Genomic DNA, 15,664 nt, shown 5'->3' with positions numbered 1-15,664 from the left:
TCGCTTGTGAATTTATTTTGGACGTTACATTTACATTTAGGGAATTTAGCAGACGCTTTTATCCAAAGAGACACAATAAGTGCAAAAAGTACTTGTCATTTGTCAGAAGTATTTGTCAGAAGAAAGATAAACAACAATTTATCGCTGTTGGTACAGTAAGGATGTTCCTTAGGATGTACATTAGTTTAGTTAGTAGTAATAAGTTAGTATTATGCTTCAGTTGTTAACAGCCTAACTTGTAAGTGGCTTTAGATAAAGGTGTCTGGCCGTTATCGGTTGTTAAATTACTAAATGTAGAGGTTGAAAAATGTTATTTTGTATTTTTTTATTATTTCATGTGTGGAAGGCAATAGGGATTGTAAAAGAGCAAGGGAATTGGGTCTTATTAAACTTCTCAAGTTGTGTTTTCCTCACAGCTATTTTCTTTCTCAATACTATTATTAATTATCAATAAATAATAATAATGATTAATATAATATAACAACAATAATACGATATTATGTTATTTTTTCATTATTTTCAACCGTTTTGCCAAACCAGGGTAGGCTGGAGAAGGCCTCGGATTCCCTGCTCCTCGTCTACCCGTCTGCAGCCCCGATTGTGACGATGTCATCGGGTACGAAAGACAATCTACAGCCAATTGGAAACAGGCGATGAGAGACATCCATACCTGCGCTGCCTTCTTCCTCCTCAAGCACCGCTTGTCAGTGCACTTTTGAAATTTGCTCTGCTCACAGACACAAAGTCCCCCGTTTCAGGGCCTTAACCGGCCGGGTAAGTGGCTGCGGGGATGTGGCACTGTGAGAAAGGCTCTGAGGGGCCGGCATTGGGCCCTGACATCAAAACTCAGGGGGCTCCCTTTCACCCTCCCTGGGGGAGCTGAGGATGAGAGAGACCTGTCAGAGGGGCTCGCATGGAACCCGGCTCAAACCAGTCAGGATTAAGAAACCCTATCAGCCGTACGTACAGTAGCTCTACCCTGGGTGGGGCGCCGCACAGGGAACACAAACCGGAGTATTAGTATAATTATTAGTAGTGAACAATACAATTCAGAATTTGATTGAATTGTTTAAATTAAAATAAACAAGGGCCCGTTTATTTTTACAGTGCTGTGAACACTGTATTAACTCTGCTGCCTCCCAAGTCTCCCAGGCCTTCCCAGACCCAGTATTCACATACAGATAACATTCCACTTTATTTGATTGCATTGAGTGCAATAAAATCAAAAAAGTGCACTCATGTATCATTGAGTGCAAATTTTTATGTGATTCAGAACTAAAAAAAATGGTAAAAGGAGATATCAATAGATATCATAATTCTTCCTTTAGCAGCTTACAGCTTTATGGGCTGTGAAGGGGTGGTTTGAGCTAGTCTTTCTCTCAGCCATGTTCTGGTGTTGTAGCAGAGTTGAACCGGGCTGGACCCTCCTTTATCTGGGCCTGACTGAATATATTCTGCAACAAACGGAGGAACGCAGAGTTCTCATCAGCGCCTGAAAAGAGTCTTTGTTCTGGGCACTCGAACACCTGGACACTGTTAACTCAGTGGTCCAGCCCTCCTACACCACCACCACCACCACCACCAACACCACCACCCTCCACTGTCACCAGCCAATGTCCACTATTATCACCACCACCACCTACACCACCACCAACACCAACACCAGTACTTTCCACTATCACCATCCGATATCCACGATTATCACCATCACTACCGCCACCCACCTCCCATTCTCTTTCTCCTTCCCACACATTTTCCTTGATCTCTATCCCTCTGATATGTGTATGAAAGGTGCATGCATCCTTTGTTTTATACAAGCACTGGGAGCAAGGGAAACCCCTGCATTTGGACATTAGCTTGACTCACTTCCAAACCGTGCAATTCAAGTGTTATGTGTTCAGTCTGAGGTCAGGGTGAACCGTTTTAAGATAAATTAATTAGGGGGCACATTACGGTTCGTTTAACGCCAACAGCAGATGTGTGCGTCGTGTTTTGTGCTCTATTGTGTTTGAGTGCATATTGCGAGCCACAGGTTAAATAGAAGACAACGTGTCAAACAATTTAACCTTTAACCAACATGGCTGGCAGTAACACAAATGATAAATTCTTCTAAATCTTAGTCAGTTTACAAGTTTCAAGTAAACATCTAACAGGTAACGTGACTCCATGTATCATTGTTTTTGTTAAGTGGCAATTTAGCCATAACAAGTTCCTCACAAAAGGTCCAGTGGCTCAATTAGCCTCTCTTTGCGATGATTATAATTGGCTGTGAAGTATGCTGATGGGAGGGGACTTGACCTTCGTTAGAAGGTGTGCTACGCCAATTAGCACGGGCAGCCATGCCTGGCAGAGCAGGTCACCTGAACCAACTTTCCCACGGCAGGAGACCCCCCTAGTACCCCCTTGGTATCTAGCAACCTCCACTCTTAAAACATTGTTCATTAAAACAGATAAATAAACAGCTTGTCTACAAGTCGGCCTACAAGTTGGTCAACAAGTGCCCAAAGCCCAGTCCAGATGCACCTGTTTGTGTCCAGGTTTGCCTTTAAAGTGAGAGCGTTGAAGAAGGAAGGATGGTGATGTATACAACACAGGCTTGTGGCAATTCTCCCTGAAATGTGTTTTGATGAAGGTAAGTGATTGTAATTTGAATTGGCCCGGGGCAAGGTTTTCCATCTTAGAGGCATCTAGCTTTTCTTTTTTTCCTTTTACTTTTTACTCTTTTTCACCACCCCTTGATTTTGATTCTTATAATTTCCCTCTGTTCCTGTTTGTCTTCATAGCAAATTTCCCCGGTTCTCGCACTCTGTCCCCTTTCTTTCATCCAATTCTTGCTCTCCCCCCCTTCCTCTTTGCTGCTCTCCCTTTCTCCCCTGCTCTCTCTCCCAATCTCCCTCTCGGTCTCTCTCTCTCTCTCTCCCTCTCTCTCTCTCTTTATCTCATTAGGAAGTGTTAGCAAGTTGCTGAAGTGAGAAATGAGGCTGCGAAAGCTCGTTGTCCTAATTAAACTTTGACATGAAGAGTGACAAGAGGCGACGAAGGGGAAACAATGGCGGGCTGTGTTTGAGTAGGAGTCCACAGAGAAAGAGAGGAACTGCTTTTGTCCGCTAAGAACAAAGCGTTTGTTTGCATGTGTCCAACTCCATTCAACTTCACAAGGTCCAGGTGCAAAAACCAACCTCGCGAGCACCATCACAACTCATCACACCTTCGCGCCACTGACGAAGGCCTCGCAGTCGTCCCGCATAGGCCCGCCAGAGGCAGATCAAAGGCGCGCTGCTACAATGTCAATATTGTCCGAGAGAATGAATTCTGTCTCATTACTTACATCGTGAGCACAGCCAATAACTCAGGTGTGAAATTGTTGCTCTTGACTCTCGGCTGTTTTCCAAATTGTCCGCAAATCCGCACACACTCACACTTGGCTGCTACACGCACACACACACACACACACACACACACACACACGCACACACACACACATGCACACACACGGACACCCTCTCTCTCGCCCCCCCCTCTCTCTCTTCTCTCTCTCACACCCACAGACACCCACACACTCGCCCTCCCTTCTCTCTCTCTCTCCCACACACACACACACACACACACACTCTCCCCCCGTTCTTCTCTCGCTCTCTCCGTCTCTCTCTCACAGACACACACCACACACTCTCTTTCTCTCTCCCCCCCTCTCTCTCTCTCTCATAGACACACACGCACTCTCCCTCTCCCCCCTCTCTCTCTGTCTCTCTCGCTCTCTCTGTCACACACACACACACACACACACACACACACACACACACACACACACACACACACATGTGCATACACACACACACACACACACACACACACACACACACACACACACACACACACACACACAGTAAATTGCAATGCATACAATCGTTTTGTTCCTTTATAGCCTTTGAAATGTTTGAATGGGAGAGAGTAAAATCTCCTAACCTGCAATTTGCCCTAAGGTCAAGTTGCAGATTAAAATAGATAGGCCTAGATTTAGTTTATCTTTTGGCGGGGCATAATAATTAGCTTTACAAATGCAAAGTTTAAAGTGGTCTCCTGAACAGCTTTGCGTTAGATGAGTGCTGTTGATATTTTAATCGGGGCGGAGTTGAACGTCCCTCGACTGTTCATTGAGGAGGGAGGAACTCGGCGTTCTTATAAAGCCCACCGAGGGAGCGTAACGTGGTTCAGTAGAGAGAGCGGACTTCTGGACTGTATCAGTGACGTAGCATGGCCACCAATGGAAAAGCAGAGAACGGAGTGACCGAGGAGATCCCTGCTTTACCTTTCCCCCAGCCGGCCAAGATCCAGGACATCCATCATACCAAGGTAAGACACGGTATAGAAAAGTAATGCAACGCACTTAGCTTTGCTTAAAGAGAAACATCTCACTTGTATTTGCAATGAAAAGGCCTATGCTCAACGATGTATACATCCTAGTGTGAAAATAAGTCACAACGGTGTCTGTGAGAAATAACATGCGTTTTAAAGTGGCCCTTTATTTCCGCAGCTTTTTATCAACAATGAATGGCACACGTCCAGCAAAGGGAGAACATTCCCGACTGTGAACCCAGCGACAGGTGTCAAGATCTGTGACATCCAAGAAGCAGACAAGGTACAGCCTTCTATGCTCGTTTCTATGAGATTTCCGCATCAGCGTCACACATTTTTTTTACTTTCTCAGCTAAATCCTGCTTCCAAAGCGTGTGTTGTTTGAATATTGCAAGCCTATTTATTTGATTGATGAAAGTACAAAGTGAATTTGTATTTGCACTAGAATCGTAGCATTGCATCTCCGTTTCGGCGTTTAAAATGAACACACATCAAGTGTAGTGTCTGTGTTGTGTATGGGTTTGTAAAACTTTGTCATTCGTGCAGGCAGATGTGGACAAGGCGGTGGAGGCGGCCAAGGCTGCAGGTGAGCGGAGCGCCCCGTGGGGGAAGATGGACGTGTCCAGCCGCGGGAGACTCCTGCACAAACTCGCAGACCTGATCGAGAGGGACCGCGTGCTTTTGGCGGTAGGTGAAGCTTATTTCGTGCACTGAAAATGATGCAGGATGATGTGTGTGTGTGTGCGTGTGGTGTGTGTGTCATAGTCGGCCTTTATGTGTGTGTGTGTGTGTGTGTGTGTGTGTGTGTGTGTGTGTGTGTGTGTGTGTGTGTGTGTGTGTGTGTGTGTGAGTGTGTGAGAATGTTGTAGTATATAAATGTGTGTGTTTTTATAGTATGTGTGTCTTTGTGTGTGTGTCATAGCGTGTGTGTGTGTGTGTGTGTGTGTGTGTGTGTGTGTCATAGTGTGTGTGGCTGTCTGTGTTTTTACTGTTTTATAGTATATGTGTGTGTGTTAGTGTGTCTGTGTGTGTGTGTGTGTGTGTGTGTGTGTGTGTGTGTGTGTGTGTGTGTGTGTTTTATAGTGTGTGTGTGTGTGTGTGTGTGTGTGTGTGTGTGTGTGTGTGTGTGTGTGTGTGAGAGAGTGTGTGTGGGTAGTGTAACATAATACAACATGTTATATTAGGGTGCGAGTGCCACGTAAGTGAACATGGGTCAGTGAAATCCTTTTCTTTTATCGTGTTTGAAAACAGGCCATCAATCCTCAGTGAGAATATTAGAATTGTATTTTGCCTTGGCCTCCATGATGCATGACATCATCACATCCCCTCGCCCAGCCGTTCCAGCTCTCATTCCGTCTTTATCTCTTGCATGTCAAGTCTCTTTGACTAAAGTTTTTTTACCACATTGTTTGTAAGGAAATCCCCGTTGCTCTGCCATTCTCTCTCTTTAGTTGCCAGGGCGCATTAGGGGTCTGAAGTTAACGTGAACCCTTACAGATGTGAATGAAGTAATAATATGTGATTGCATGTGACTGCTAATTGCAAACATGCACTGCAGCGCTGGTGTTCATAGGGTACGGCTAATTTCACTAAACTTCCAGCTCTGTTCTGGGAAACAAGGACCAGATTAATCCATTTAAAGGGAGGAGGAGATTGCTCTGACGGGATCCCACAAATGCCATGGCCTCTTATTTGGTCAAAGTGCGGTGGCCTCATCCAATATGACTGCAGTGAACGCTGAAGCCTATGTACAGAGATACAGACAGATAGTGGATGTTGAAACAGGCTATTTCTTCTTAATTGTATGTTTCCTCAGACGCTGGAGACGATGGACACAGGCAAACCCTTCCTGCAGTCCTTCTTCATCGACCTGGACGGCAGCATTAAGACTCTGCGCTACTACGCCGGCTGGACTGACAAGATACACGGGAAGACGATGCCCGTAGGTCAGTGTGTTACCGGCGCCGGTTGACCCATCAGCTTCCCGTCATGTCTGGGAAATATACAATTATTTTACCTTTTTCTCGTTTACATTTTTTAATTTTTTAATTTCATTCCCAACGTTATAAATACATACAAATATGTATTCACATATTTCTTTAAAATAAATATCTGCATAATATTCACATATTTTCCTCTACAGATTTCTTTAATATATGCACTTAACTTACGGCTAATATACAAAATCTGTAGGACTTTAAAAAAAACGGACAGCATTGTAAACACAACTTATTGTTACGGACGATGCATTGCTATGCGTTACCCGTATTTGCTAATAGTTTCCCCTGGGATGTCTAAGTCCCTCCCGAGTCTCTTTGTAAAGCTTCTGGGACGCGTCCTTTAACCAGTCCACTCCACTGATCCAGACCCCTGAAGGAAACAAGCTAATTAGAGCTCAAGTCGGGGGGGGCGCTCGTAGATTGTCCCCAGCCCTGGGTGGTAATCTCACCCTGCAGCCTCTTAATACGTCCCCCGTCCCCCGTCCCCACCCACCAACCCCACCAGCACCCTCTCCTCCTCCACCCCTGTCTCTTCTGCACCGGCTAGGATGGCAGGTAGACAAAACACACGGGCACCTCTTTTTTCCTCCCAATTACATTCCAATAGAGTGGCGAGGAGACGCAAAGCCTGCACGGACAAAGGGAGGAGGATGAGGGTGAGATGGCGATCAGTGAGGTGTAACAGTGAGCGGGGATTAGCGCGCCCTGGAGCCAGGCGAGACGCTCTCGTATCTGTGGCCTGGCCCCCGTTCAGTCTGTCCAGATAGAGACGCTCTCTCTCAAAGTAAAGAGAGCGATCCTGGGTTTTACCTTAAAGCACAAGCGCAACACTTGAGTACTTCACGTGTTCTTTCGGTGTGTGTGTGTGTGTGTGTGTGCATGTGTGTGACACCGTACACAGAAGTGTACACGCATCAGGGTGTGGAAGATATTGCCGCACTTGAGGGGCAGAACACAGTCCAGTCGTCTTAGGTTTAATCCGTTGTGTGGCGTATTGCGTTACAGTGGGGTAATACAATAACATTGTGTGCGAGTATTGTATCTGTCGCTGAATTCCATCTTAATATATACAGTATAAATCCCCATTTTTAATCTCACATAAGGAAGAATTCCATTACTTAACACCTAACACTGTAAACTTGGGTTGAATATTATTCAGTTGGAACTGAAATGTTTTAATTATATCAGATCTGCACAGTATGAAACAGGGTACAGAAAGTAGGCTTTTACAGTATCAATTATAGCCTTACATTGTTAAACCACATTAATCATATTGCCATTTTGTCCCCTTAATACCCGGTCGTAACAGGCATTGTGAGGCCGCGAGCTGCAGGGAATCCTCCAGCTTTGGTGTCAGTGGCCCCCAGGCTCCGTGTCTTAACATGTCGTTAGCCTTACAAACGCAGTGATTTCCTCAGCGTATTCCCCTACTATGCTAATGTCACCTTTCCCATTCACCCCCGCCCCCCCCCCCCCCCCCCCCCCCCCCCAAAGATGAAAGACGCAAGATTAGCGAATAGTACAAAAGAAACATGAGAAGGTCAAGACGAGGGGCAGAGAGGCCATGTTTTACCAGTTATCTGGTGAGAAAACGCCGTCTCCGTGAAGCGGCTGTGTATACGTTGGGATATACAAACTGTCATAAAGGGGAGAAATCAAAGTATGGTGTAAAAGAGGCCGCTGGTGTTGCTTGCTTTACGCTGGGTCGATGAGAACGGGATTTGATCAGCGGTCTCCTCATTGGAATGGACAAGGAGAGTGTTTCTTTTTAAAATATCTTAACGGTTGAATTATGGTCCCAGCATTGGAACGGAGTCGAGGGTGTAAAGAGTATTCTTTAATTCTTTAATAAGCGTTGTGTTTCATTTGGCTCGGCGCTGCGTGTTACCTCTTCCTCTTGGTATTGAGGGACGGTCATAATTCAAAGTGACATACCAGGAGGAGGTATGGTTTTCACAATAATGGGTGTGTCACAATAGCAGCAGTTTTGTGGTAAAAAATAAACAAAGACGCTCCGTAAGCTTTTAAGAATTTACGCGATTTCTTACAATTTGTCAGTTTAAAGAACAGAAAAGCTCATAAAAATTGGGGAATGGGAGAAAATAATGTAGCCATAATGATGGGCAGTTTGCAACTTTTAATGACAATGGATGAAACATAACTGCATTGTTGCTGTGTTCTTTCTCCGTTCCCCTCAGATGATAGTTTCATGAGCTTCACCAAGCACGAGCCTGTTGGTGTGTGTGGAGCCATCATTCCTGTGAGTGACTCTGTTTTTACTTTACAATATGGTGTAATAATGCTCATTCATAATACTTTGGCTAACTGTCAGAGATTTAAACATCAAATACACACTGCTTGAGTGTTTGTGTGTTTGCGTATATGTGTGTGTGTGTGTGTGTGTGTGTGTGTGTATGTGTGTGTGTGTGTGTGTGTGTGTCTGTGCTTATGTGTGTGTGTGTGTGTGTGTGTGTGTGTGTGTGTGTGTGTGTGGATGTGTGTGTGTGTGTGTGTGTGTGGGGGTGAGTAGGTGTGTGTGTGTGTGTGTGTGTGTGTGTGTGTGTGTGTGTGTGTGTGTGTTGTTTTCAGATTGTCGGAGACAACATTTTCTGTAATCCTATCCGGTCTGAGCTGCATAAAGACATGGCTTGTTTTACAACGCTGAATATTAAAATACAGTTTTATAACTCTGGGAAACGGAATACAGGGCAACAGTATCTGGACGCCGGTGCCAAGCATCAGATAGAGCCACACAGCTCTAACAGTACAACCACATCATTATGATACCCAAAGCACTCATCTGTGGTCTGGCAAGCCCTTAACAAAGACCTCATCCCCAACAGTGGGCTGCCACCACGCATGGGCCTAAGTGCCCAGGAAGGTTAACAGAGCTAACATTTCCTCTTAACCTCACAAGCCATTGTGTAGTTATCAGAAACCATATCTTTACCGGCTTTGACAGAAGACACCTTCTCTCAGCTAATACCTCAAGCGAGGATTACTCTTACAACAAGTAACAGCAGCCAGAGTTGTTTGCGGGCTTGGTGTACTTTCACCCAATGTAATGTATGTTAATGTTGTGGTTATTTTTGTAGCAACATCAGTTTTAAGGTGGGGCGGTGTTCTTGGTTTTTTTCCTCTGCGTGGTATCAGGTTCCGCTCTGTCATATCACAGACAGACGAGCATGTATCATTTCTACATCTTGACAGTGTACGGCCCTTTTGCTTGTATCCCGCCGCATAAGCCTATATCCTCTTATGTTGCTTTGGCAACAAAGGAACAAAACGGCTGTTGTTTGACAAGGCAGATTATATCATAAAAAGTGAAATTTATACTGAAGGACATTGTGTAATTACTAAAGGTACCACTGGCACACGCACAGCATGACTCATTGTCAGAGGAAACCTCTCTCCGTCGAAACTCCCTTAATGGCGAGGACCGTTTCCAAAAAATGCTGGGAAAGTGAACAATAACATAACACAATCATCCAGTGCGCACACGTACTGCTGCGCGATCTGGCTTTGAGTGCCCAATTATCTGCCCTTTTGTGGGGCCACATGGGAAGCAACCCCGACTTGGAAGATATCTCGCGTCAAACGATCTCTGTCGAGGCTCACTTACAATTTAGTTTTATTTGTCGTGAATCAGAACACAAGGTTTAACAATCGGTCTGCGCCAACGTGCTGATGAACGATAATATCATTCAAATGTTGGCTCATTGTCCACAATCTGAACTGCCATAACCTGATGACCTCAATCACCTCAAACGTCTGGACAATGTTTAACGAGAGTCTGCTGTCACTGCTTGTGCTTTGAACGTTTTTTTTTTGTGGCCATAGAGCAGTTTGTCTTTTCAGTGTGAGCTAATATGTTTGTATGATGGTTTTTTCCCTCTTTTTTCTCATGTCGCTGCAGTGGAATTTCCCCCTGCTGATGTTCATGTGGAAGATGGCGCCGGCTCTGAGCTGTGGCAACACAGTGATCATCAAGCCAGCGGAGCAGACGCCACTCACTGCCCTGCACGTCGGAGCGCTCATCAAGGAGGTCAGCCCCACAGGATCTGTGTAGCTTATAGGAAGCCCACAGGCTGACAGTTCTGAGGAGGAAGGAACACTTTAGTTCTGCCAACATCCCAGTACATGACATTACATGACGTTATGTTTAGTGTTTCCACGTAGATGGTTTGCTCCAAAGTCATTTTACCCGCTGCGTTCATTGTAGGCTTCTTCGTCAGACCTTTCAGGAGACAGGTTATTTATATTGGCATTATGGAGATAGGAAATTTTTGGTTGTACTTTTATTAAAGAGAGATTAATCATCTCTTTACCAAAAGCCTTGTGGCCAAGATAGGCAGAGGATGTTCAGCATCCTGTTACAGACATTTGAATGCAATATAGAACAACACCCAAGAAGTAAAGATAGATAGATAAATAGATCGATCGATCGATCGATTGATCGATTGATCGATTGATAGATCGATCGATAGATAGATAGATTAATAGATTGATTGATAGATAGATAGAGAGAAAGAGAGAGAGAGAGAGATAGATAGATAGATAGACAGCTTGATAGAGAGAGACGTATCGATAAATAGATATATCGACGGGCAGAAGCATGTGTGTGTGTGTGTGTGTTTGTGTGTGACTCTGGGTAAGCCACAGCGCACTATGCTGTCGTCCTCAGTTAAGGGTTGTTCTGTTAGTGATTGCCAGCGGTCGTTCTCTAACGCTCCTTAACCCTCCCATCCCCTGGTGGTTGTGCTTCCAGGCGGGATTTCCCCCAGGGGTGGTCAACATCCTGCCAGGTTTCGGGCCCTTGGCGGGGGCCGCGCTGGCCAGCCACATGGACGTGGACAAGGTGGCCTTCACCGGCTCTACGGCGGTAGGTAGCGGTCTATGTAAATAATATGTTATGGATAATGTTTCAAGTTTTGGATTTGTTTTTTTTTCCATGTGTGTTTGAACTGGGGAATCACTCAACATGTTGATTCATATTTTATTGCTATTTGTGTATCTTACACTAATAAAAACATTTACTCAGGTTTTCTCTTCTACCATGCTTGCACTAAGAAACAAGTGAACAAGCCAAATGACTGCACATATACTATACATTCACAACCAGAACAACCAGAACCATGAATAGGAATTAAAAAATACATTTGCAACCGCAAAACACACATCGAATGATGCAGCCGACAAAAAAGAACCACAACAATGTAGAAAAGTCTCTACTTCAATTCCACAGATCCAGAGTCAGTCAGAACAAAACAAGGATGAGATACTGATCTTATCGGACCTTCTTCTTCTATGGTGTATGCAAACGAGCAGCAGTGGTGTTTTTTTCTTCCTCCCGTGAGTCGACCCCGGCGGTTAACGACACACACGGATTAGTGACTCCTCTTGTGCCGCCCGTCCCCGCTTCCGCAGGTCGGCCAGCTGATCAAAGAGACGGCGGCGAGGAGCAATCTGAAAAGAGTCACGCTGGAGCTGGGCGGGAAGAACCCCTGCATTGTGTTTGCTGACTCAGACCGTAAGTGATGTGGTCGCATCCCCGCCCCGATCAAAAGACACAAGCCACAAAGGAAATGGGCTGGTGTGTGTGTGTGTGTGTGTGTGTGTGTGTGTGTGTGTGTGTGTGTGTGTGTGTGTGTGTGTGTGTGTGTGTGTGTGTGTGTGTGTGTGTGTGTGTGTGTGTGTAAGCACTCATCTGTATAATAGATGTTTTCGTGCATGTGCGGCTATCTGTGTGTTTTTGAGTGTCGGGTGTTTCTGAGGTTTGTGGGTGAATTAATTATGTGTGTGTGTGTGTGTGTACAGTACCGGATTACTTCCTCCTGCTCATATAAATCAATGTTTGAATTTCCTTGCACATTTAGCAGACGCTTTTTATCCAAAGCCAACTACAACCATTCATGCAGTCGGGAGCAGCAGATAGGCTAAGCTGCCTTGCTCAGGGACACCTCGACATCGAACCAGCAACCTTTTGGTTACAAGTCAACCAAAGCTCTACCTCTTGAGCTACGCCGACCCCCAACAGAATGAATACCGAAGGAGCCTTTAACTCTGCTATGTACTGACGTCTTCTCTCCCCTGGAACCCCTGCTGTGTCCCGCAGTGCGGCTGGCCGTGGAGGAGACCCAGAAGGGAGCCTTCTACAACCAGGGCCAGTGCTGCACAGCGGCCTCGCGGGTCTTCGTGGAGGACAGCGTCTACGAGGAGTTTGTGCGCCTCAGCGTGGCGAGCGCCAAAAGCATCATCACGGGAGACCCCATGGACCCCCGCACGTCGCACGGACCTCAGGTGATCACGTCGCACCGAACACTCGCTCACGAGAGAGACCCCATACTGGATAAAAGACGAAAAGGCGCCCGCTGCTGCTGCTCAAACGTTGGCCCCAACCTGGCGTGAGCTTTGAGTCTCCAATGTTGTGACTTTGGGCTGCAGTATCCCTTTTTAACTCTAGGTGTCAATGTTAGATATAGAGCCTTTCACCTCACGTGCCTTCTTATCATCATCTGATCAGATTCCTGGTCCTTAACCCTCTTGCTTGTGACTGTGACCCACAGATTGACCGAAAGCAGTTTGACAAGATCATGGAGCTGATCGAGAGCGGTATGAAGGAGGGGGCCCTGCTGGAGTGCGGAGGACAGGCCGTGGACGACACCGGCCTGTTCATCCAGCCCACCATCTTCTCCGGCGTCCAGGACCACATGCGCATCGCCAAGGAGGAGGTCTGCTTCCACCTCTTTACTACAACATGGTTGGGATGTTTGAAACGTTGCCCATTGAGCAAAGTATTGAGCAAAATAAATCAAGCAAAAAAATGTAAACCATCCATTCTGGACCACATAATGTAGTCTTTGAATTATATGTGTTAACACAAAACGTTAAACAGCCTTTAACTTTGACTTTCAATTGTATCCAAAGTTGTTTGTGGTAGAGTGAAAGCTACTTATAGAGCAGTGATTGAGATTGCAGGGGGGGGATCCATCGACGTTTTTAACCAAATGTGGTCCGCTCTTGTATACGTTTTAAACCAAATCATATAGACACACTGTTTTTAAACTAAAGCAACAGCAGACTCTCAGCCTTGAACGCCGGAGTCTCCCCCCTCTTAATGACAGAGCTGAACCTCTTCTCCTGCAGATCTTCGGGCCGGTCCAATGTATATTCAGCTTCAAAAGCCTGCCGCAGGTGATTGACAGGGCCAACAGCACAAAGTACGGACTGGTGGCCGCCGTGTTCACCAAAGACATGGACCGGGCCTTGTCTGTTTCGTCCGCTCTCGAGGCCGGCACCGTGTGGTACGCTCTGATTCTGATCCACCTTCATCGTGTTCACCTCACGCTCACACCAACCGTAGTCTTCTTCCTACACACACAAATCATTATTTACGTTTTCATTAATTAGGAGATGCTTTTATGCAAAGCAACACACAGTGATTTCAGAGGCAGGTCATTAAGGAGCTGGTAGGTGGATCAGGACATCTTGTTGCAGACATAGGGGATTCGAACCCAGGAACATTGCATGGGAGTCATACATGCTAGCCTGGGAGATCCTGGCCCATTAAGATACATGCCCCTGTGAGACCCATACTCTGTGTCGAGAATAAGTACAATAATAAGGACAAACAATTACTTATTATCGTAATATTATCTACTACTATCTACTACTATTGCTACCTACTATGCAGATGAGGAACTATGCTTCCTCCTACACTTTTGTACAGAGGTTTGGTGCAGAGGAAACCTGAAGCCCAATAAGGGGGACACTAAATATATAAGAGCAGGGCGAGGATATGGAATGTATGGAAGGATGAATAGATATGGAATGTAGGAATTTGAACACATACATGTAATGTGTGTACAGCAGGTTTGCTGGAATCGTATTTTAGTCATTTCATTTTGTCAGACCGCAGGACCGCAGTCCTGGACTGACAGCCAGTGGGAACACTCTAGATTGGGATTGGGACTGTACTGCCCTCTAATGGTTCAAATGTGCATACATGCCGGGACCAAATACATAGCTGTTGTTCATCGATTTGGTTATTAATTAAGACACCATCAACTCTCATTCTCTTTCTCTCTCTCTCTCTCATGCTCGAGCGCTCTCCCTCTGTCTCTATCCCTCTCCCTCTCTCTCTCTCTCTCTTTCCCCTCTCCCTCTCTTTCTCCATTTTCTCTCTCTCCCTCTCCCTCTCTCTCTCTCTCTGTCTCTCTCTCCCCTCTCCCTCTCTTTCCCTCCATTTCTCTCTCTCTCCCTCTCTCTCTCAACCCCCAGGGTAAACTGCTACAACGCCCTGCACGCACAGACGCCCTTCGGAGGATACAAAATGTCGGGCAACGGCCGAGAGCTGTAAGCTTCCCCAAACCAAACCTCCACCCTACACCACACCATATCAACGACACCACCACAGCATTGACACCAGCTCACCTGCGTTTCCCCTTTTTTCTTCTGTTTGCAGTGGGGAGTACGCGCTGGCAGAGTACACCGAGGTGAAGGCCATCACCATCAAACTGAGCAACGTCCTGTAGGAATGACGTGTAGGGCGGGGACGGGTACAGGGAGGGGAGGGGAGGGGGGAGAGAGAGAGGGACCGTGTCTCTTTGGAGACAGCCCCAGCACTTACCTTGATGGCTAACATTTTGGTTCACTAAGAAACACCAGCATTCACCGGCACCGTCCAACCGGTCAGCTCCACGCGCTAACTTGATCTTTTGTACACACTGTCATTGTTTTCCAGTCAAGACCAGTTTTTGTTGTCATTGGAGCCTTAGAAATGCTTGGAAAGGGGTGGGAGCGGAGATGAATTCAAAAATGGCCTTTTTAAAAATCTTTTATTATCCTTTGTGTTATACTTTAGTAGCCTTCAGTCAGTTCTATTATTTTGATCTACTATAAAATGCTCTGTTTTGATGGGCAGTTTCATCCCCTTTCATGTCTTGGAAGGAAATCTCCCTTTTTCCCCATTTCAAGTGAGGTAATATTTACCTCAATGGTGTAACCTTTTTTAATACGGTTACAAAAGAATAATGTTATTTCTACATGAAGAGAGTTGGTGCAAACGGAATTGATCATCTTGTATGTGTTTTTGTATTTGTCTTTTTTCATAAAATTTATGGCAACCCATCTTTTCAATTAGATATAAACATTTTGTAAACAAATTAACGACTATGCTGCATATGTTTAACACCTAATGATGACTCAACAAAAAAATGGTTGACCATTTTCTAGGTCCTCAAACACTTATACAATAGTTATAACAAATAATGATTAGATTGAACTTATATTTTTAGGAATGTTTATCA

The 15,664-nt window shown here is 45.5% G+C and overlaps 1 protein-coding gene across 1 annotated transcript; it reads left to right on the top strand.

Annotated features, from left to right (window-relative positions):
* Positions 1-4,223: 4,223 nt before the first annotated feature.
* Positions 4,224-14,898, top strand: LOC311356678 (retinaldehyde dehydrogenase 3-like). Its single transcript, XM_084476489.1, has 13 exons — positions 4,224-4,353; positions 4,535-4,639; positions 4,903-5,043; positions 6,173-6,302; positions 8,555-8,616; positions 10,273-10,401; positions 11,125-11,238; positions 11,784-11,886; positions 12,472-12,656; positions 12,923-13,087; positions 13,503-13,660; positions 14,637-14,711; positions 14,821-14,898. The coding sequence occupies exons 1-13, from the start codon at positions 4,255-4,257 to the stop codon at positions 14,888-14,890; spliced, it is 1,536 nt and encodes a 511-aa protein (XP_084332615.1). The 5' UTR covers positions 4,224-4,254; the 3' UTR covers positions 14,891-14,898.
* The last annotated feature ends 766 nt before the right edge of the window (positions 14,899-15,664 follow it).

This window comes from Micromesistius poutassou, assembly GCF_964030765.1.
Source record: "Micromesistius poutassou genome assembly, chromosome: 12".
NCBI classification, from domain to species: domain Eukaryota; kingdom Metazoa; phylum Chordata; class Actinopteri; order Gadiformes; family Gadidae; genus Micromesistius; species Micromesistius poutassou.
Note: the sequence above shows the minus strand (reverse complement) of the source record. Positions and strands in the feature narration are given on the sequence as shown.